We start from the raw sequence: 25157 nt of genomic DNA, 5'->3' as shown, positions 1-25157 counted from the left end.
TATGAGCAGGCCAGACAGGATACTATTGAAGCAGTCTAGGCAAGAGAAGATGTACTTGGGTGTGATAATAATGTTGAGAAGAGTGACTCAAACATATTTGGAGCCTAAATCAACAAAGCTTGCTAATGAATTGAATAAAAGGTGAAAGAAAAAAAGATGTTCAGAATGACTCTCAAGTTTCTGGTTCTGTAAACAGGAAGATGGCTGTCCGTTCCATTAAGGGATGGAACATAGGAGGAAGGCTGTATAACTTGTATAACTGTGTATGTATAACTTGGAACATGTTGAACTTGATGTGCTTTTCTGAACATCTAACTTCAATATTAAAGGTGTAATCACAAAGCAAGAAGCTTAAATTAGTGGGGGTAATATGGTTTTGAGGGGTAAATATACAGCACGGTTGTGAGACTGACTGCCTGAATCAGAGCAGAGAAGTTTATGGGATATGAGGAGGTCAAAATGAGGCACTAGACTCTAGCAACTAGGGTATCACACCAACATGCACTAACCCATCACTGCAAGCATTGGGTTGCAAAACACATGAAAGGATGCTCAACATCACTAATCATTAGAGAAATGCAAATCAAAACTACAGTGAGGTATCACCTCACACCGGTCAGAATGGCCATCATCAAAAAATCAACGAACAGTAAATGCTGGAGAGGGTGTGGAGAAAAGGGAGCCCTCTTGCACTGTTGGTGGGAATGGAAATTGATACAGCCACTATGGAGAACAGTATGGAGGTTCCTTAAAAAACTAAAAATAGAACTACCATACGACCCAGCAATCCCACTACTGGGAATACACCCTGAGAAAACCATAATTCAAAAAGACACATGCACCCCAATGCTCACTGCAGCATTATTTACAATAGCCAGGACATGGAAGCAACCTAAATGCCCCTCGACAGACAAATGGATAAAGAAGATGTGGCACATATATGCAATGGAATATTCCTCAGACATAAAAAGAAACGAAATTGAGTTATGTGTAGTGAGGTGGATGGACCTAGAGTCTGTCATACAGAGTGAAGTTAAGTCAGAAAGAGAAAAACAAATACCGTATGCTAACACACAGAATCTAAAAAAAAAAAAATGGTTCAGAAGAACCTAGGGGCAGGACAGGAATAAAGACACAGACATAGAGAATGGACTTGAGGACACGGGGAGTGGGAAGGGTAAGCTGGACGAAGTGAGAGAGTGGCATGGACATATATACACTAACAAACATAAAATAGATAGCTAGTGGGAAGCAGCCGCATAGCACAGGGAGATCAGCTCGGTGCTTTGTGACCACCTAGAGGGGTGGGATAGAGAGGGTGGGAGGGAAACGCAAGAGGGAGGAGATATGGCGATATATGTATATGTATAGCTGATTCACTTTGTTATACAGCAGAAACTAACACACCGTTGTAAGGCAATTATACTCCAGTAAAGATGTTAAAGAAAAAAAAACAAAGAATTGGGTTGCAGAAGAAAACTGAAATAAGTGCGCTCAATAAATATTAATTAAATGATCCATAGTGGCAAAACAGTCAAATGGGGGTAATGGTAACCAGAAAATTGGTGATTATTTTGTGACTCTTTGTGGGAAACTTTCTGGAATAATCCCTAATGGCTTTTGATCTAAGTGAAAGTAGAATAATCTGTTTCAACTATTTTAAAATACAGTGTCTTAAGTTTCTGCCTCTGGAACCATATTTTCTATATAAATTATTAGAGTGAGTCTTTGTTATTGTTATTTTTAAAGCATGACACAATTAGACTCTTCTCAATATGAAATAAAAAAATATGAAGAATGAGAAAGGATGAAGTTTTCCAAATAGATGATTTCATTCTGTATTTTCTATTTTTATTTCCTAGCAGGAGAGAATTATAACCTCATCATCAGATTTAGTACAAGAGGAAAAAATTGAACTTCAGTCTAATAGACTAACTTACTGTACATGTTCTGAAAAAAGGAAATTGCCTTAGGAATTATCTGAAACATAATAAATCAGTTTAAGGAATAAAACAGTACTATATATTGTAATGCCAAAAAATCATCCTGGAAGTACTGATTTATCTAAGACTTCCACAGAGAAAAACCCCTAGCTAGCCAATGTTAGTCACCTGACATGAAGCATTTATTTAAAATATTCAGATAGGGAATGTCAACTAACAGGCAGTAACATGAATTTCTCTTTTCCTATCAAGTTGAAGAACTTTTCCTTGGTGTTTGATTGTAAACTGTAGTATAATGCTTCTTCAGAATTTCAAGGATAACTTACATGAAAAGGATCAAATTGCTACTAAAATATAATTTCAGTATGTTGTATTATTATATTTTTTAAATTTTAATTTAATTTTTTTTTTTTTTGGCTGTGTTGGGTCTTCGTTTCTGTGTGAGGGCTTTCTCCAGTTGCGGCGAGTGGGGGCCACTCTTCATCGCGGTGCGCGGGCCTCTCACTGTCGCGGCCTCTCTTGTTGCGGAGCACAAGCTCCAGACGCGCAGGCTCAGTAGTTGTGGCTCACGGGCTTAGTTGCTCCGTGGCATGTGGGATCTTTCCAGACCAGGGCTCGAACCTTTGTCCCCTGCATTGGCAGGCAGATTCTCAACCACTGTACCACCAGGGAAGCCCCGGTATGTTGTATTTAATAGTTTGAGATTATTCTTTCTCTAGATCTATGAGTGTATATGTATACATGTGTATATACATATTTGGGAGAATTGAACAGTTACTGCTATTATATATCAAAGAAATGTCAAAAATTAAACACACATTTTTCTCTAATAAAATGCAAATGTAGAGACATCTGGACAAATAAACTCAGGAGAAGTTATGGTTTCTTTAGTACCTGAAAATTCTTCTACTGTTAGTTATTTCCTAGTTGAAAAATTAATTTATCTAAATGAAATATTAATGTTTGATGCTACAGATAACAGTCTTCAATAATTCTTGAAATTTTTATTTTACTCAAATAGTACTTTACCATTTCACTGGATTGTTCAGCAGATTTCCATTAACTAGCCACTATCAACATGGTCAACACTGATGTGAATGTTGAATCTTCCTTTAAATATCCTACTTCTTAAATAAAGTCTGCTTAATTACAGTATTGGGAGGATGGTGCTACTAGTCACAATTCCTACTCTATCCATATCATATCAAACTTCTACTGCAGGAAATTTTCAAGCTTTTTCATTGGTTAGGATTTCAACAGAACTAACCAAAAGCAGGGAATTTATATTTAACATGTGAATGCAGGATACTTGATCTGGTATAAAGAAGTACTGCCAGAGCTTTTGCAGAAGTTGTAGATTTCAAAGGGCTGCTGTTTTAATGAAGAATCTTAAATGAAAGAATCTTAAAGAATCTTAAATTCTTTCATTTGCCTGAAGAATCTTAAAATGAAAGTATTAGCATGTTGGGTGACAATCCAGGATGATACTCTACTGGAAAGCAAAACTGCCAGAGTTTCCTGAAGAAATTAATAGCTCAGGAAGCATTTAGAATATATTTCAAACTACTATAGATTCAGTGAATGCATTGTCTTAGAAAAAGCTAGCAATACAAAGATCCTCGGTGATCAAACAGAGTGGGGAGCTCAGGATAGAGTGACATCAGCCACATAGTTATTTTCAGGCTTAGAAGTGAAAACAGAAACTACAGAAAAATAAACTATATAGGAGACCAAAGGAGTAGTGTGGTACATGTACTATTTGTAAATTTTTCAAAAGGAGTAAGAAAAGATGAAGAACCAAGGTGAATCCAAATAAAAAAGTAAAGTCTTGGTAACAGATTACCTGCAAACCTACTAAAGTATAGTGAGATTCTTAAGCTCTCTCTGCAACCTATATGATAAGGAAATGGCACATCAAGACTTTGAAAACAGAAGAACAGAACTGAGCAGAACTTATGATAACCCAATCATAAGACAACCATTGTTGATTTCCTAGAGAGAGAGATGATATTAAAACTATGCTCATGACAATTCAGTAATTCTGAATTTAATTTTTATTTATTTGTTTGATTTAAACATGTAACTTCTCAGTGACTGTTATCGAGTTTATCCATAATTGGATTAATTATTATAAATCAATCTCTTTTTGCTTGTCTCCTGATTGAGCAATCCCAGTGAAGCCTTCTCTTTAAGATTCTTTTGGACCAGGAAGAACATAAATAAAAAAAATAAAATGTAGTATGATATTGTTAGAAGTAAAATACATGAACCCAGCTTTACCTACTGACCATCTGGCTGCTAGATGATACTCAGGCAGGGATAATTATGCCTATGTATAGTTCTTAAAAGATGCAATGTTATATGAGTTGCAAAAGCCCTAACTAGGTAACTGAAGAAAATAGTACAATCAAAAGAGATTCACAAGGCCCAAGTACTGCTACATCATTTGCTACTTACCATTTCCATAATACTGCGAAAGACACTATATTTCCAATCCTCAATCTCTTCTTCTGTAAATAATAAGTAATGTAACCTACACATTATATGATGGTTGAGCATTCACTATGAAAATATAGAAGTGAAAAACAGGTATTACATGTTATTTTCTTGCTAGCATATTTTCAAATACTTCTTCGGTGCCTTGGTGCTCTTTCTTCCTCTTTTCTTTTATGTATACCTATGTATCCAGGGTCTTTTCTTTCTATGTATACCTCCCCCTCTTTCTTTTATTCACACATACATATAGTCACACCCAAAGAGTGGATCTGACCGGGCTAACTTGATAGATCACTGTAGTTAGAACAGAAATATTTCTTCTTTTTAACTTCTTTTAGCATTGTTAACTTTGAACTGTAAAGAATTTATTGGGGTCACCAATATCTGTATCTGAGGCTAAGTTCTTGAAAATAGTGATTGCAAGGAAATAAGTTAAGCTAGTCAACATGTAACCAGGTATAAAGTAAGAGTAAAAAGATGTGTGCTTTTCCCCATAGGTACTGTCTCAACAATCTTCAAGGATAATGGACAAGTAAAAATTTAAATAAAAAAAATACCATTTATGGTAGTATCTGAAAACATGAAATGCATAGGAATAAACTTAAAAAAATATGCTCAGGATATTTACCTTGAAAACTACAGAACACTGCTAAGAGAAAGTAAAAAAGACATAAGTATTGGGACATACCATGGTCATGGAATAGATGACACAATACTATTAAGATGCCAATATTTACCAAATTAATCTACACATTTAATGCAATATCAATTAAAATTTCAGAAGGGATTTTTGTAGAAAGTGACGAACTTAATCTAAATTTACACAGAATTACAAAGGGCCTATCATAGACAAAAGAATTCTAATGAACATAATTGGAGGAACTGCACTATTTCATTTAAAGACTCAGTATAATGCTATAAGTGTAGTGGTATAGAAATAAGTGTCATATTAGCATAAAGACAGGCATATTCATTAATGGAATAGAATATGGAGTCCAAAAACTGACTCTTACACATGTGGTCAGATGATTTTCAATGAGCAAAGGTAAGCAATGAGAAAGGGTAGTATTCTCAACAAACAGCACTGTCACAACTAGATATCCATATTTAAATAAATAAATAAGGGGGAAAAAGAGAGTAATCTATATCTGATTCTTCTCCTCAGTGAATAAGAGCACCAAACTCCCTGTGGGGCATGTGTGTGTGTGTGTGTGTGTGTGTGTGTGTGTGTGTGTGTGTGTGGAGAGAGGTCATTGGTCACAACTAACTCATGAAGTAATAGGGAGTCCCATTTTGAGCTGAACACTAATGGAGGATAAAACAATTTCTAATACTGTGTTTGGATAATGCTAATCTTAATCTCTTTTGTTGTATATTCTTCATTTTTCTCAGACGATGTCTTTGGTGATCTTACTATCTTCACTATATGGTCTGTGTAAGTGTTATCATCTCCCATGTCTTCACATGTTGTATCATGGCATGCAGTGACTTGCAAACCTTTATCTCTAGATCAGACCTCTCTCCTGGGTTCCAGATATGTAAATTTGAATATCTCTCTGATAGATTCCTCTGGATATACTAGTGGGACCTCAAGCCCAACACCCACCACAGATTCATCTCACTGTTTGTCTTCCTTCATTAGGCCTGCCCTTCACCCCATTCTGCTCTTCTTTTGTTCCCTGAATTGATGACTGATACTGCTTTTCACTCAGTTTCCAGAGTTACAAGCTCAACATTCATTGTTAACTCCTTCCTGACTTTCATATCCCTTCAGTTATCAGGAGTTTAGGATTATATTCCTTAGATTTTTTTTTAACATCTTTACTGGAGTATAATTGCCTTACAATGGTGTGTTAGTTTCTGCTTTATAACAAAGTGTATCAGCTATACATATACATATATCGCCATATCTCCTCCCTCTTGCATCTCCCTCACTCCTACCCTCCCTAGCCCAACCCTCTAGGTGGTCACAAAGCACTGAGCTGATCTCCCTGTGCTATGAAGCTGCTTCCCACTAGCTATCTATTTTACGTTTGGTAGTGCATATATGTCCATGCCACTCTCTCACTTTATCACAGCTTACCCTTCCCCCTCCCCATATCCTCAAGTCCATTCTCTAGTAGGTCTGTGTCTTTATTCCTGTCTTGCCCCTAGGTTCTTCATGACCATTTTTTTCCCTTAGATTCCATATATATGTGATAGCGTACAGTATTTGTTTTTCTCTTTCTGACTTACTTCACTCTGTATGACAGACTCTAGGTCCATCCACCTCACTACAAATAACTCAATTTCATTTCTTGTCATGTCTGAGTAATATTCCATTGCATATATGTGCCACATCTTCTTTATCCATTTGTCTGTCGATGGGCATTTAGGTTGCTTCTATGTCCTGGCTATTGTAAATAGTGCTGCAATGAGCATTGGGGTGCATGTGTCTTTTTGAATTATGGTTTTCTCAGGGTATATGCCCAGTAGTGGGATTGCTATGTCGTATGGTAGTTCTATTTTTACTTTTTTAAGGAAACTCCATACTGTTCTCCATAGTAGCTGTATCAATTTCCATTCCCACCAACAGTGCAAGAGGGTTCCCTTTTCTCCACACCCTCTCTAGCATTTACTGTTGGTAGATTTTTTGATGATGGCCATTCTGACCGGTGTGAGATGACATCTCACTGTAGTTTTGATTTGCATTTCTCTAATGATTAATGATGTTGAGCATCCTTTCACGTGTTTGTTGGCAATCTGTATATCTTCTTTAGAGAAATGTCTATTTAGGTCTTCTGCCCATTTTTGGATTGGGTTGTTTGTTGTTTTGATATTGAGCTGCATGAGCTGCTTGTAAATTTTGGAGATTAATCCTTTATCAGTTGCTTCATTTGCAAATATTTTCTCTCAAAAGACCCCGAATAGCCAAAGCAATCTTGGGAAAGAAAAATGGAGCTGGAGGAATCAGGCTCCCGGACTTCAGACTATACTACAAAGCTACAGTAATCAAGACGGTATGGTACTGGCACAAAAACAGAAAGATAGATCAATGGAAGAGGATACAAAGCCCAGAGATAAACCTATGCACATATGGTCACCTTATCTTTGATAAAGGAGGCAAGAATATACAGTGGAGAAAAGACAGCCTCTTCAATAAGTGCTGCTGGGAAAACTGGACAGGTACATGTAAAAGTATGAAATTAGAACACTCCCTAACACCATACACAAAAATAAACTCAAAATGGATTAAAGACCTAAATGTAAGGCCAGACACTATCAAACTCTTAGAGGAAAACATAGGCAGATCACTCTATGACATAAATCACAGCAAGATCCTTTTTGAGCCACCTCCTAGAGAAATGGAAATAAAAACAAAAATAAACAAATGGGACCTAATGAAACTTAAAAGCTTTTGCACAGCAAAGGAAACCATAAGAAAAAGACAATCCTTTGATATTTTTGACCTAGACCTTTCTTGTCCATTTCTACTGCCACTGCCTTGGTTCAGGCCCCCATTTCTTAAATGAGTGATTATAGGAGCCTCTTGGCTTGTCACCAGCATGACCTTTCAAAACTATAAATCTGAATATGACAATCTTCCTATAACCTTTCCTTGACTCCCCATCACCTACTTAATCAAGAACCTGCACAATCAAGTGAAAACTCTTCAGTGTGACTCTCCAGCCTCACCTTTCACCTCTTACCTATTCATATAGTACTGTTCAGTAATATCAAATTATTTTAAATTTCTAGTGTATATGAAGGTGTATCCTCTTATAGTTTCACAATGCACATTAATATATTAAGGGCTCTATGAAGACCTGTTATACGGGAACTTGCTTACTTTTTTTTTTTAATTGAGAAGTTCCCAAATATATTGAACTTCTAAATTTCACTCCTATCTTTACTCCTTCCCCAGGAGTAGCAATCACATCTCATAGGACTTTCTGAAGTTTTGATGACTATGATCTGGAAAATACTCATTTAACGGATGAAATCAAAATCACTTAGCCAGACATTCAAAAGACATTATTCCCTGACTCTCAGCTAATTTTCTAGCCTTTCCACTCCATACAGAAGCTCTTCATATATCCATACTCACTCTTATCTAAAAAAATCATTTTACTTTCTCATCTCTCTGAGCTCTGGGCATTTCTGCAGCCTAGAATGCATCTCTGGCCCTGACCCATCCTTCATTGTTCAGCTCAATTCCTCCCCTTGGTTTAATGTGTGGCTCACCTCTTCAATGAAGTGATCTTTTTCTATGAACCCCTTTAGCAATTATTGCCTAAGCCATTACTTTGCAATTAATCATGTACTACTTTGTCACATATTTCTGCTATTGACTAGAAAGTTATTTAAATTTTTAGCATGCATCTGTTTTGCTTTTCAAAAAATGTCTTTAAACTCTTTGACCTATACCTGGATTCTCTTACTGTTCACCCAGGGCAAGTACATATAGCAGGCACACCATAAATGGCTGATCTTTTGTTGCTGCTTCTAAACCAGCAGAAGGGATTTACTAAAATCATAAGCTTTTATATTAATGCAGTGAAAGAGAATTTCAAATGATGGGGAATTTACATATTTTATGTTGTGCAAACGAGGCTGACTTTGAGATTCCTAGAAGAAATAATGCATATCTTAAAGACAGCGCTTTGAATTTTATTTGAAATAATTATTCTTTGACAGGGAAAAATAACTGTATTCAAGAAGTAAAGACAAATTTCTTCCATTAGGATTAACTATTGATGCATTATAGTTACTTCATCAGATATTTTATACCTCTCCTATTCCACTGGAGAACAAATCAATTACATTAAAATATTTTTTTCTGTGATTAGAATTGAATTCTAAAGTAGCACCTTTCTGCCTCATACACAAGACAAATACACCTACCAGAAAGCACACAACTAAAAAATGAAAGCTACAAACAAATGAATTTTCCTTCATTTTTATCACTAACCAATACCTACCATAGCATGACAGAAACCAATAAACACTCAATGCAATTTACAGTTGCACTAGCAAATGGTATTTCCCCAAGAGCTTTCCTGATGTCTAAACCACAACCTTGAATAGTACTGAATCCTTCTACCTTCATTCTACATTTAATATCTGTCACGATTCTGCCTTTAGAAAGACAAATTAGTTATATGATGATAGGTAGTTCCGTAACTACCTGACAAATCAGACTTTTAAAAAATCTGTTGTTCTCTTAATTTTGATTTGGAGGTGACATTTATTGTTATGAATTTGGCAGATATAACCTTGTAATGGTGTGCATGTAGCTGATATATTTGAGTGCTTATTTACTCATTTTACTTGAAATATTTATGTAAATATACATGGAAATGTGTTTTTTTATAAATCTCACATTAAAAATTATTCTGTATTTTTGGCAAGTCATCAGAATAAGATGGTATCTTTGAGTAAGATGTATTTTCCATTACTCTTCCTTGTTTCTAAACCTCAGTTGTATCCATATCAATCCTCACCACTCAGTACACCTGGACCCGCCCAACTATCAGTCACCCTTAAGGAAGGTCGGGACACCCCTGGGATTTGCCACACAAGGTACTAGCCGTGACAGACTTTGTGAAGTCGGCTTGAAGTAGCACATGGTAAATGTTAACTTAAAAACTGAAAATAACAAATGATGTACTGGACTTACTTTAACACAATCTTTATTACATGTTTTGGCCTTTAAAATGCTAAAGCTATACTGGATATTTTTATTTCTGGTCCTTTGGAAAAAATGTGGATCCTCTGCTTTCTCAAGATAAGTTGTGAAATTTAGATGGAGGCATTTAAATCCCAAATCCAGCAGCTTCTCTCCATCATCTTGTTAACTGCAAATAAACAGCATTCAAACTTTGTTAAATGTGCTCCCAAAAGGGTTTTTATACAGTCAAATAGGAATTGGGGGGGGTGAATGAATCCACTTACATATTACAATCTCATTTCAACTTTACCTATATAGAATGAAGTCCCTGATTTTATCTGCGGTGCCTATCACTATGCCTGGCATTTGTTATTTGATCCATCAGTGGAGAGAGGGGGATACAAGAGGAAACATTCACAAAGAGCCCTGAAAAACAACAAGTGTAATAAAAAACAATCCTATAGCTCTTTTCCTATATCATGCATTTCAAAAATGAATCTAAGAGAGGTTAAGAGAAACTCAAGTTATTGCTGGCAGAGCTGGGTCTAGAACCCTAGCCTGAAGCACAGGCTCTTGCTCCTGTGGGATGTTGCCTCCCTGGGATATAAGGACTGACAGGAAACAAGCACTTCTTCCCACTCAGTGTATTAGCATACCTTTTTTTTTTTTTTCACAAAATCTAAGGGTTTTTCTCATTTTCCTTGCTTTATGCCATTTCCTCATCTTTAAAACATGTTTAGAAAATTCAACAAGCTATAAACAGTATTTTTTTATTAAGAGATGTGACATTAAGAGATGTCACAAATGTAGAGAGATTCAGTGTTTGCTGTATACTACCAGCCATGCTGTAAAGGTTAGAAAAATGACATGTACTAATAAGACCCATGGCACTAATGAGAGGCTCTGGTGCCACACAGTATCTTAAAATCCTCCCCAGAGTTCATTACTATGCCATGTTGATCATGTCATTTTTAGTAAATTCAAGAGTGACTCATTCCTGGCTGACAGCTAAGTGCAGATACCGTTATGTTACCTCTAAAGCTCTGTCAGTGAGCTTGTCAGAAAATAAAGCAGAGCCTCCTTACTAGGAAAACATAAACGTCCGAACTTCCCAGGTTTTTGTCTTAACATACTGAAATTTCCTGTATGCTCTCTACTGAAATATTAATTTTCAAGCATGGTCTGAACAAACATGCTTTACAGAAAAAAAAAACTCATCATTGTACCTTCACACAAAGGCTGTCTTATCCTTTTTGTCTTGGAAATAGATTTCTATTTTTACATTAGTTTCAACAATGTACAAAAACCCTTAGAAGTTTTTTTTTTCAAATATCCTGATATTTTTATTTATTTCTTTATATGCAGAAGAAAAATTAAATTTCTATTTCCCTAAACAGAAAAGACATTTTTTGTATCTGGGCAAAAATGCCTCTAAAATGTCTCTTTGATAAATTGTGAAATATGAGTGTTGATACATAATTATCCTAATGTGTGTTTTTCCCAAAGATGATATGTTCTTACTTTAATTGCTTTCATGCAGTTAAAATTCTGCATGTGGAATTGTTTTCAGTCATTTGAAAAAACGTTGAATTGTATTCTGTGTTGGATACCAGGTAATTTGGGTAAATTTCTGAACCAATCTGTGGCTGTCGTCTCTGGGGCATCTTCTTACCTGACAGTGAGAAGTCTCCTTCACACACCTATGGTCACAAATATGTAGTTCAGTTTGGGTTAATCTCTGAAAAGGAGAGCTTATAAACTCTTGGGAGCTTTGGCTCAGCCATCTTGTCACGTGGACAGTGCATGAGAGAAAGCCTGCCTGCCGAAAAAAAGAGAATCATGGAAATATGCAGGAGACAGAGACAGAAGAAAGATGCATACATTCCCTGAGGTCCTGACCACTTCCCAATTCTTGCATGCAATCCTGAGGTCATTCTGCATGCTTTGATTCTTCTGAGACAATTTATGTTTAATCAGTTAACCATTTATTTCTTGTTTGCTTTGCATTGCTTTTCTACTTAAGCTTTCTCGATTTGGTTTCTGTTACTTGTAAATAGAGTCTTATTTGGTACCCAGGCCTCAACTGTTGTTGGTGGTGGTGGTGGTGTATGTGTGAAAATGACATGAGGATAGATTCATGTTTTTTTTTTAATCAATTGGACTGCCAGAAATAAGGCTCTGGTAGAATGGGACAAACTACAGATTAATGGGATGAAAAAATGATAGGTGTCCATCAGGCTGGGTCCATCAGGGAAGATGCCTCCAGAAGTCAATGGACAAAATCTAGCAGGGTAGAATGTTTTATCAGAGAGGTTTTACAGATAGATAGTTCATGGTAAGAGAGGAAGGAGGAAGGATATTGTGCAATCTCATAGCTGAGAATACGAATGCTCGTGGGGACTGAGATCTAGGGAGAATACAGTATTTAAATTTGGGGCTGGGCTTCCCTGGTGGCGCAGTGGTTGAGAGTCCGCCTGCCGATGCAGGGGACACGGGTTCGTGCCCCTATCCCGGAAGATCCCACATGCCGCGCAGCGGCTGGGCCCGCGAGCCATGCCGCGGAGCCTGTGTGTCCGGAGCCTGTGCTCCGCAACGGGAGAGGCCACAGCAATGAGAGGCCCGCGTACAGCAAAAAAAAAAAAAAAAAAAAAAAAAAAAAAAAAAAAAAAAAAAAAAATTTGGGGCTGCTCCATTTGTGCCTATAAATACAGATACCTTGAAAGGTGCTGTTACAACAGAGCTCATCTACTGAAAGTGGGTTATAAAATGGAGTCTGGTTGCAGAAAAAAGGTTAAGTGCTCAAGTACAGAAACCCCGTGGTTCTCGACCAGAGGCAATTTTGCCCCTTTGGGGACATTTGGCAATGTTGGCTGCTACAACCGGAGTAGGGGTTTGTTAGTGGCATCCAGTGGGCAGAGGCCATGGATACTTCTCAACATCCCGCACTTCCCAGGATGGCCCTGCACAATAAAGGATGATCTGATCCAGACATCAGTAGTGCCGAGGCTGAGAAACCCTACTTAAGCAATAAATAGAAACAAGTGGAATCTTTCGATACTTCAGAGTGAATCTCCAAATTCCAGGTTCAGAGTCCTCCTGGTTCTCATCTGTGAAGTTAAATCAGTTTCAGATATTGAATAAGGGTTGTGGGGAGAGGAGCTTATCTTTGATGGAGTCAAGGTCCATTCCCAACTGGCACATTTAGTCACTGCAGTTATTGTGTGTGTGTGTGTGTGTGTTGTTTTTACTTTTATTTAAAAAATTTTTTTTCCAGTCATTTAAAAAAAATTTTTAATGGAGTATAGTTGCTTTACAATATTGTGTTAGTTTATACCATACAGCAAAGTGAATCAGCTATACGTATACATATATCCCTTCTTTTTTGGATTTCCTTCTCATTTAGGTCACCACAGAGCAGTGAGTAGAGTTCCCTGTGCTATACAGTTGCAGTTATTTTTATATATTATTTTTCTCAGCCTATGGCTAGCCTGCAGATATAGGACCCAACCTAACTGTACATCAGTCGCCTCAGAGGCTTGTCAGTACTGGGTTCTCGAAGGCTTAAAGCAATTGCATCCTGACACACTAAACCGAAACACAGAATTGGCACAGTGGCCTATTTCACTGTATGCCATAGCAGAAATACTAAGCTAGGAGCACCATACTATAACAAGAATATTACAGAAAGAGAAAACATTTATAAGACTTCTAATTTGATGTCTAATAACTTGAAAAGTCAATATAAACTGAAACAAGAAGGCGATTCTATAATTTTACTTTTAAAAAGAAATACAGGAAAATGTTGCTGTGTCAGTGCAGAGGTATTTCATCTATGCTGGCTCTGCATTAGGCCTAGGAATGTGTATCTATTTGTGCTGTACAACGATTCTGAACAATGCAAAATTTCAGAGAAGCATCCTTACACACAATCACCAAAATATGGGAATTCAGCAATTTTGTTTGACTGACTCTCCAGGAAGCAGCATAAGAATGCTCCTACCTTTGACTCCAATACTCACTGTTTTAGTTTCCTATTGCCGCTGTAACAAATTACCAAACCCTAGTGGCTTAAAACAACACAAATTTATCATCTTACACTTTTGGAGGTCAGAAATCTGAAATGGGTCTCACGGGGCTACTTTCCTTCCTGGGGCTCTGGAAGAGAAACCATTTTCTTTCACTTTCCAGGTTCTACAGGCTTCCCCTATCCCTTGGGCCACGTCCCACTTCTAGCATCAAAACCAGCGATGATCTGAGCTCTTCTCAGGATGACGTCCCTCTGGTTCTTACTCTCCTGCCTCACTCTTCCCTGTGTAGGGAGCCTTGGTCCAACAGGACAATACAGATAATCTACTTATCTTAAGGTCAGCCCTTTGCCATGTAACATAACATTTTGATAGATTCCGAGGATTAGAATGTAGGCATCTTTGTGGCAGACCATTACTATTGCTACCACATTCACTAAAAAAAGCATTTTACAAATAAGTAGATACAGCTTACTAAGCTGTACTAGTCACAGAATCAAGCTTTGGCATTTGAAATGGAAGAATTACATCAGACATTTAAAAAAAGATAGCAAGCAAAACCTTGAGGTTTTAAAAGAATTTCATGATCTTGTAGAAAACTCATTTCTTAATACAGTCTAACTTCTGGAATGTTCACAAAACAAATGTAATTTAGGAATGAAGGATTCTCAGGATAACATGACGTTATCAAATAGTTATTCATTTTATTATTGCCATAACATTAAGCATGGGATTTCTAATTTTATTAACCTTTTGATATGTCACAAAAATCCTGCCCACACTCCAGCTCTCCACCCCTAAAAATGTAATTCTCTTTAAAAAACTACAGAAGTTAAAAATACTCCTCCTTCCTACATTGGGAGTAAAATCAAAGCAAGTGCTATAGAGGACAGGGTGAATACTGCAGTCTTGTAGATGATCCTTCACACTAGTGATGAGGAACTCTGAGATGACATTTCAAAGATACTGACAAACTCAGGATCATTGATATCAATAATAGAGTTGATAGTTTTCTACAGAATGAAACTACGCCTTAGAAGAAGTATGCTTTAGCCTTTGATTCACTTATTAATTTCGTAGTCATTTAGTAGAAGGAGTACAGGAAATCACCTAACTGCCTCACACATTTTTAGGAGAAAAAATAAAAATGACATAAAGGTAGATCAATAATGCATTTTTCCAGGAAACCAAGAGATTTCCATCATATCCATTCTATAGTGACAATTTCCCTTTAAATTATCACAAACCCTGATGAACATAATGATGCCTCTAAATAGAAAAAAAAATACTCGATTTTTTTCTTTTTAAGACATCAAGGAAATAAACAGTGCATTTAAAAATGCTTACATCCTATAATAACAAAATGATAATGAGGACTACAATGAACACTTTAGCACTTAATAGGGGTTTCCTTTATCCACAATACCTAAGTTATTCTAGAAAACAAATACAAAAAACCAAGCACATGTATCTTCTCTAAGGTACAAAAAGTTCATGAATTTAAATAACTATTTAAAGCTACAGAATAGGAGAGGCTATATGGTATAGATAATTGTCAGCTGAGTTGCATAAAAAATAAGGAGTGTGAGATGTGTGTTACTGAAAACAAATGCCATATATCTTACCCATCCTTTTATCTATCTATCTATCTATCTATCTATCTATCTATCTATTCTATATCTCTATCTCTCCATCTATCTACTTACCTATCTATCTGTCCCTCAAATGCATTTTGAGTCCCTGGAAGGCTGAGAACATGTCTTCATTTCTTACATCCCATATAGTGCCCAGCAGTAACTTGATCTTTGTAGGCAACATTGTTTTTGCTTACTGCATTCTGCAGTACTGAATACTGACATTATCAGATATAGTAAAGTGATTAAATGACAAAGAGCTCTAATATAAATTTTTAAATTGCCAAGCCATTGTTATCTAAGTTAAGTATATTCCATATTTCAAGTAATGCTTCCCAATTTTATTTATCACACTGATCTAATTAAACACCATTGGCCCAGAGTAGCGAGTACTGACTGGTTCCCTAACTCAACTGTAATATCATGGGAAGGTTTAGCACTTCATTAAAAGTATAACCTCATCTGCTGCTAGCTCAATCATCTAATAATTTAAAATATGTAGATTGTGTAAGTAAACAATATAAAAAGATAATCTGTATAACATTTTTAAAATTGCAGGTACATTTTAAGTCCATAGGAACATAAAAAAATGCTGGAATTTATTTATCAAAGTGTCCCCTGCTAAGCAACAAAATGAAGCATCTTTGGATGGTAATGAAAAATTTCACTCTCAGGTACAGTAGTATGTGATAATGATAACCTTAAAATAGCAACCAGCTTGCAATAACTGAAGAAAGAAACTACTGTGCCATTAATCCACATAATGTAACTGATTTGATATTGCCTTTTCCAATCTCTCTCACAGCTTAAGAAAAAATACCATGTTCCAATTGAGAAAAAAATATTTATTAAAAAAAACTTTCAGTACATAGAAAAGAAGCATTCATGGTTCTCAAAACCTGGACTATACTAGGTTGTAAGATTACTACACTGTTCCTTGCTTTCTGTGTTTTAGTCAGCATCCATTTTGTGGGAAAGGGATGAATGGGGAAGCTTCCTTAATTTAGATCCTTTCATCTGAAGATTTCAAAAGCTTTGCTGATGGCTATTATTTACAGTCGCTGAATAAATGGGAGCACTGAGCCAATGGGAGGCTATAACTATTCTGTAAATGAATTACAAAGCAGTAGAATCTTGTTAAAACAAGTCGGAATGTAAAATGTCTTAGGCGTCCTGCTCAATTGTGAACTCAGATTCCATTTTTCTAAGCAACTTTCTCCATTTTAGAACTTTATTCTGACATTTTAAGATTAATAATGACCTTGCTCACTTGTTCACACAGAGTCATTGGCCCCTGATTGTTTTTAGAAATGTAAGCCAGCTAATGTGCCACCTATGTGCATATGCATGAAAAGTGGGTGGGGAGAGGGTGTATGACATTATGACATGCAATCTGAATGTGCTTTAGGATATAAATTTGCAGAGGAAATAAAAGGAGAGAAAAATAAGCCTTTAGACTTAAAATTGATGGAAAAGGAATGGAGGAAATTACTATTAAGTTTAGAGGGTTAGAATACCTAAAAAGCAAGTCTACGACAAAGTAATTTTGGACAGGAGGCTACTAAGAGACATATGAGGAGAGGAGTTGTGTGCAAGAGGCAGAAACGTGTGGGGCTAAAGATGGGGGGGCAGAAAGATATGACTCCTAATAAATACAATAAAAATTTTTCATTGATGAAAGATCTATGAAGGCTTTTTAAAGTTATGGCTCCTACACCAGGCCAATCATCTGAACCACCTAAAGAATGCTCATAAATCAATTCCCATCATGTGCTCCCCGGAGATACTGATTTATTAGATCTGGCTTAGAATCCAAGAATTTGACCAATATTTATCAAAGATTCTGGGGAATCTGAAAGTATAAACACGTTAGACGATCTAACCGTCCACTATGACCAATACCTAAGAAGCATATCCAACTCTGGGAGCAGCAGATACTTTGCTAGTTCCCATCAACTAACATTGAGAAACTTAAAATAGGAACTGAGGAAGGATGGGTTTGTCGAGGTATCCGAAGTCACACTCAGAGTTTTCTGGTGTCAGTATGCTTGCATGATCTGTATCTTGAGATGCTCTTCTGTTACCTGGCCTAGATTTTTTCTCCCTGCTTATTTCTTGGACAGTGACCCCAATGCAGCCCAACTGGAAGACTAGACTTTATTTGGATCCTTAGGCTGTCCTGCAGTCTGCCCACATTGTCAAGTTTGTCTTTAGCTTTACCTTCTATTCATGCAAACCTCACAAATCTAACAGACACAGAATCAGGGAAAGTTTGAGCAAAGCCTTTCACCAGTGTGCCCCATGAGCCCCTCAGGACTTTTCTTACACTGTTCAGTCCTCACTCACTCTGACCCTCTCAATTCAGAATCCGTGAACAACAGCCCAATGATTTTGTGGAAGTTTACCTGCATCAAGAAGAGTTCTTAATCACATGAATGATATTCTATCCATGTTTTTAAAGAGTGATCTTTGCTCCTGAAGCAGAAACACTGGTGGCCTTGTTAAGATGCATGTTCTCAGGCTGCATAATCTATGGAATTAGAATCCATGTGTGCAGAAGTTAACGATTTACATTTTAAAACTAAATTTGCAGGTAATTTTTCTGCACATTAAAGTTTGAAAATTGTTGGAAAACACAGAGGTCATTTAATTAATTAGATAATTATTTACTTTGTTAATTGATTCCATAAACAACAATTTATTGCCTTCCACATGCCAGGTACTAGATAGGCTCTGGGAGTGTAAAGATGGTTTGAAAAGAAAGTAATGCCTTCCAGTGTGGAAGACAGACAAGTCAATAGATGATGGAAATAGAGCGTGATTGGTGTTGTGATAAATAAGCACAGGGCCGTCTAAACATGTGGAAGGTTTAGATGTTTTGGAACGTGGTTGTCTGACAGCTGTGCACTATGATCACATGAGTTTGCTTTAATGGGGTGCCAGTTGTTTTCTGTCTACTTTATACACTTAAAAAATCACAAAATGTTTCTTTAAAATTTTTCCAATGAGACCGCAGTGTTTTTCCTTATTGTACAGCCCTTTTGCATTTAGATATTTTAAAATGGCATCATTGTTGATATAGAAAATTGTGTTCAGGTGTAACTTTAAAAAAATCAAAACAGAAGAGCCACATTAATACAACCAAAATGCTTTGACCTCTATTTTTGCTGCTACTCAGTGAGGTGATTATAATGTTTTGAGATAATATAACTGAGTTGTTAGTGTTTCATAGCCTTCCTGAAATTTTAATTTACATAATTAGTTTTGGATAAATTACTTACCAGAAAAATACATACAGAAATTATTATGTGAAGAATGACAGTATCAAAACCAAATCTGAACTATCTGTACATTATTTGTTACTAGGTTTTTCCAGATGGTTGAGTTACATGAGGTTTTAGAAAATATGGGACATTTTAATACAATACTTCCAACACTATATAAAGATTTAAGGTTTTATATCATATCACATAAGTGACAGGACATCTAATATTTATTTTTTAAAGAATAAAAGTAAAAGTCAAGTTTTTTCAAGTGCAAGAAGCCCATGATCAAACTTTTCTTTCTCTAATGCAATGTAAGCACCATGAATACACAACAGACTCTGCCCACAGAATCCACTTTGTTGTCAGGGAGACAATATGGTGTGACAAGTGCTCTGATAGGTGCCACTGAACCAGATATACTGTGACAATATTAAATATTGTGTTGTATACAAAATATTTAAATTTTGTTCCTCACCTGTGTAGAATGTATGATAGCCACCACTAAAGGGAATACAAGATGAATAAAGCCCTAATATCTAGTAAACTGGATGAGACGAAGACATATACACTATAATCTCAGTAAAAGTAAGGTAGATCTCAAGAGGAGGTACAAGCAAAGAGCTCAGAAAAGGGTGAGATTGACTTTAGATTGGGTGATAAATGAAGGCTTCATAGAGGGGAGAGAACTGAGATGAGCCTCAGCATGGCTATCTAACAAATGTAAGAATAATAACAACAGTGTTCATTATTGCTATCACTTATTGAATGCCTTCTATTGACCAGCCACTCAACTAAGTGCTGGGCTAATAAGTTCTTATGAATAGCCCCATATTTGAACTAGATGTTACTCTCTTCATTTTACAAATGAAGAAACTGCAGTTATTAGAGTGTAAGCAATTCTGCCTAGGTCACGTAGCATTATTGAAGAGCCTGGATGCCAACCCAGGTATCTCTGACTTAAACCCATGTATTTTACGCCACACTGCCCTGCAACCCTGTCCTAACAACTGGACCTAAATACAAAGAAAATCTGTGAAAAAATAAAAGGGTATTCAGATAGATCAGTGGTCTTCAGCTATTTGGTGTTATAATCTACTAAAAGGAACTGATGAAAAACATGGAGTCTCTCCCTAGAAAAGTACCTATTAAACATATCGACTTAGAATTTTTAAAAGTTTTCCCCTTGAATCTGAGATGAGAATCTGATGAAGACTATGGATCTTCATGTCTCCAAATTGTTGCCCATAAATTCAGTGCATTCACTGGCCCTCTCATGTCTCTGGGATCCCTGTACCTCAGGATTGGGATCCCAGGAGAGGATGGTACCCTAGAACACAGGTAGTAGAATGGTAAAGGAGCCTATTCTGTAATAAGGTTTCTTTGCAACCTCAGATCTTTACTTCTTCCCTTCTATTCAACCAACACATCCAGTAGGTACGACAATCTAGCTTCTCTCCATTGCCACCACCGCTAAGACATGGACTCTATCAGTTGGCCTATTCTAACAGTTTCCTCATTATTTTCTTACTACAAGTTTCTCCTCCACTCTGGTCTATTCTCTACATTGCTTTATGGTATTTTTCTTATATGAACAGTTTGTCACTCTCTTATTTAAAAACCTCTTTTGCTAGCACAAATAACAAAAGTAAAAAATCAACAAATGGGACAATATCAAATTCAAAAGCTTCTACATGGCAAAAAAAAAAAAAGTCAACAAAATGAAACAGAAGCCTATAGAATGGGAAATAATTTTGCAAACCATATTTTGAATAAGGGGTTAATATCCAAAATATATAAAGAATTAACATATATGAATAACAAAAAACCCAAAGAAAATCTGATATTAACATGGGCAGACAAACTAATTAGACATTTTTCCAGAGAGAACATCGAAATGGCCAACAGGTACATGAAAAAAATGTTCAACCTCACTAATCATCATGGAAATGCAAATCAAAACTAGAGGGAGATATCACCTCACACCTGTTAGGACGGCTATTATCAAAAAGACAAACAGATGCTGGTGAGGGTGTAGTGAAAAGGGAAACCTTATACACTGTTGGTAGGAATGTAAATTAGTCCAACCACTAGGAAAAACTATATGGAGGTTCCTCAAATATTAAAAATATATCTACCATATGATCCAGCAATTCCATTTCTGGGTAAAAATCCAAAGGAAATGAAAACAGGATTTTGACGAGATATATGCATACCCATATTTATTGCAGCATTATTCACAACAGGCAAGATATGGAAACAACCCAAATGCCCACCAATGGATAAATGGCTAAAAAAGATGTGGTACATATATACACAATTGAATACTATTCAGCCATGAGAAAGGAAGATATCCTGCCATTTATGACAAGGATGGACCTTGAGCACATTGTGCTAAACAAGGTAAGTCAGACAGAGAAAGACAAATACTGTACAATATCACTTATATGTAGAATCTAAAAAAGTCTAATCTGTACAAAAGAGAGTAAAATGATGGTTACCAGGGATGGGGGGGTGAGGGAATTAGATTGATGGTATTTAAGGGTACAAACTTGTAACTAGCAGTAAATAATAAGCCATAGGGATCTAATGCACAGTATAAGAAACATAGTCAATAGTGCTGTACTATAATAATGTAACGTGATAAATATTGCCTCAGTGGCAATCATACTACAATACACAAATGTATCAAAGTAAAAAAACCTATTTCGCTTGCTTTTTACACTAATTATGGAACTTCTTATCAAGGTATGGACCACTCAGTATTCCACAATGTGGGCCCAAATCGTATTTCTCTTTCATTTAAAAACCAACCAGACCTGTGTGGGCCACTGCCACCTCCCGGGTGCGGACATGGCGCTCGACCCCACAGAGCCGCATCTCAGACGAGTCGAAAGAGATGCTTTGATCCCTAAAATAATAAGAGAAAAGGCCCGAGAGAGATGTTCTGAACAAGTTCAAGATTTCACTAAATGTTGCAAGGACTCTGGAATCCTTGTGGTAGTAAGATGCCAGAAAGAAAATTCTGCATTGAAAGAATGTCTAACTGCTTACTATAATGATCCAGCCTTTCATGAAGAATGCAAAATGGAATACCTGAAGGAAAGGAAGGAATTCAGAAAAATTGGAATTCCTACCAAGAAAAGGCTGAGGAAGCTTCCCACAAGCATGTAGGCAAATATTCAAATGATACTCAGGAACGCCAATGTTCATGGAAATCACAGTCACCTGAAATGATGGACTCAAGGAAGTGTGTTTGCTTTATCCTTAATAATGGAAATAATTTTATCTGAAATAAAGATTTTTTTAAACTTAAAAAAAATTAAAAAATTAAAATCAACCAAACAAATACCTATTCATTATTTGAACTATATACATTTGTTTGTGCTTACTTTTCTTATTTTTTCCTTTACTTTTCGATAAACTCCTACTTATACTATTAGAGCTAGCTCAAGTAGCTTCTCTGTGAAGCCTCTACTAACTTCCCCACCCACCCACTCACTCACTCACAGGACACTTCGTTCAGGCATCTCTTGCAGCCATGTTTTACAGTAATGGATCTGTTTTATGTAAGTATACTCTGCAGAGGTGTAAGGCTAAGGTCACAACCCACTGATCTTTGTATCCCAGTCATCCAGCACAGTGCCTGGAATATAGTGTGTGTTCAGTAAATAATATTTTATATACAAAAGTGAATGAAAGATGAATGAATGAATAATCATTGAATAGAAGTTTCATATTATATCCAGGATAGTTCTCAATGTACATTTTTTTCTAGTTTGCTTTTACAAAATTTATTAGTGTTACTTTCAATTATCACTTCTACTAGGACAATGTCATTATTTTGTTGTTAAAGGGAATTGCACACACACACACACACATGCGTGCACACACACACACACATTTATCCCAAAACTGCTGCTATGCATTCAGAAAATGGCCAATTTTACAACCAGCTGGTTGACATATAATTACTTATATCTGGCAGGCAAAAGAGCAATATATATATATATATATATATATATATATATATATATATGTATATATATGCGTGTGTGTATATATATGTGTGTGTGTATATATATATATATTGTTCAAGCTCTTGGAAGCAGTGACTCAGTTTTTAGAAAGTTGTTCACCATAAATAATTGTATTTAATCATTTAACTGTAATCTTGTTTAGTACAGCAATATTTTTAAACAGATAAAACCTTGAGATATCTGAAATTTCTAACTAACATGATAATATAGAAGAATATTTAATCATATGGAGAAATGTTAATTACATGTTGTTAAGTGAACAATGAGTTACAAAACAGTATAGATACTAGGATGAAAGACACTTGAGTAAAATATACATTGTGGAGTCTAGGAAGACATTTAAGAGAAAACAACACTGGAAAACAAATTTATTATTTTCCCAAGTACTAGCTGTAGAATCATGTGTTTGTGTGTATGTGTGTGTATAAAACTTTAATAAAAACATGCCCCACGTGCCATAAAATGATTACAGATGTATGATAAATGCTAATTTTTATGAGAGCCCCTAGGGAACTTTAAATTATTAGTAAAAATACAATTATACCACTTTATTCCTTCATTCTTTTCATTTATTCCTTCAGTAACCTATGGATGAGAGTCTAATAGGTGTCAATACTGTGCTAAATTCGTAATGACCAAAATGTTTTATTACCCTCATGAATCCCAAGTTCTAGCTACTAAGCAGTGCCTAAGAAAATAACCATATGTATTTATAAGATATTATGAAAATTTATGGAGGTAGGAGGGGAAAGGGTTAGAAAATTGAGATGAATTGGACTTTAAAGTTTGAATTAGGCTGAGTTGATGGAGAAGAAAACCAGTGTCTCAAAAGAAGCGGCAAGAGAAGAGGCACTGGAGGTTCAAAGGAAGTTTTGGGTGGAAAAAGTGAAGTGTCCTCTGTGTCTGGTTTTGTATTGACCCTAAGAACTACAGGAGATAACTCTGGAAAAGAAAAATGGGCAAAAGTGAACAAAACACACACTAATGGATTTTCATTTCATCCTATATAATAAAGAGCTAGAGAATGTTTTCGTTTGCTAGTTTGTTTACCGCAGAATGTTTTTATTTGTTGTTTGCTTATGCAGTAGGTAGGTAGGTAGAAGGCAGATAGGCTCTTTGCCTGGTTCCTTGGCTGGTTGGTTGGTGATTTTAGTAGAGAAGTAAAACAATCAGAAATTGAAGAAAGATGACCAACAGCAATAAAGATGAACTGACCAAAACCACCATGATAATCACTATGAACATCAATTAAATACTTAGGTAATAATGTTTATTTTTCTTTGCCTGTTTGGAATATACTGAGGACTTTGGGTGTCATATCAATTGTCATTACTTGAACACACTATTAAGATATTCTCTGCATGTGTCTTTTACTGCCAATAAATTTTCCCTTTGCAAACAAAAGTTTTCAAACTCAGTTTATAATGATACAGCTGCCTCTAATATTGAAATCGGTTATTATTTTATCCTTAATGACATTTCTCCAACTTCAAAGTGGTTTTTAAATGATTGAATCTATGTCTTTTTTCTGTTTCTATTTTTCTATAAACCACCTTAGTTTGTTCATATCGAGTTAAACAACAACAAACAAAAAAAAGAAGCAATAGGGCTTCCCTGGTGGTTCAGTGGCTGGTAGTCCGCCTGCCGATGCAGGGGACACGGGTTCATGCCCCGGTCCGGGAAGATCCCACATGCCGCAGAGCGGCTGGGCCCGTGAGCCATGGCTGCTGAGCCTGCGCGTCCGAAGGCTGTGCTCTGCAACGGGAGAGGCCACAACAGTGAGACGCCCGCGTAGTGCAAAAAAAAAAAAAAAAAAGAAGAAGAAGAAGAAGCAATAGCTACAGAGAACTTTATACTTATTTGAAACCCTTACACATACAAATTACCAGGACATTATGATTATTTAAGTAAGTCCATCGAACAGAAATGCTAAAATTATAAGCTGAATATGTTCATTCCATTGTTTTTCATTAGATTTTGGTCTCAGTCACCAAGTAAATAGATTAACCAAAGTTATGATTTAGTTGTTAAATAGCAAAATTTAAAGAAAATGAGGAGCACTGTTCAACTGAGCAAATGTCGAAACTATTTATAGTTCTACCATTG

At 36.2% G+C, this 25157-nt stretch overlaps 2 protein-coding genes across 2 annotated transcripts in view; one reads left to right on the top strand and one right to left on the bottom strand.

Annotated features, from left to right (window-relative positions):
- The window catches only part of KCND2 (potassium voltage-gated channel subfamily D member 2), a gene marked incomplete at both ends in the record, with an annotated part of 483187 nt that overhangs the window by 329200 nt on the left and 128830 nt on the right, over positions 1 to 25157 (bottom strand). The gene's annotated exons all lie outside the window — the stretch shown is intronic.
- On the top strand, positions 21865 to 22314 carry LOC308622728 (COX assembly mitochondrial protein homolog; the record flags this gene model as incomplete). Its single annotated transcript, XM_081244361.1, has 1 exon — positions 21865 to 22314. One exon carries the CDS (start codon positions 21865 to 21867, stop codon positions 22183 to 22185), a length of 321 nt encoding a protein of 106 aa, XP_081100487.1. The 3' UTR covers positions 22186 to 22314.

Source organism: Mesoplodon bidens, assembly GCF_964165515.1.
Source record: "Mesoplodon bidens genome assembly, chromosome: 9".
Taxonomy (NCBI): Eukaryota; Metazoa; Chordata; class Mammalia; order Artiodactyla; family Ziphiidae; genus Mesoplodon; species Mesoplodon bidens.
The sequence above is the reverse complement of the archived record's forward strand: the minus strand, read 5'-3'. Positions and strand labels throughout refer to the sequence as shown.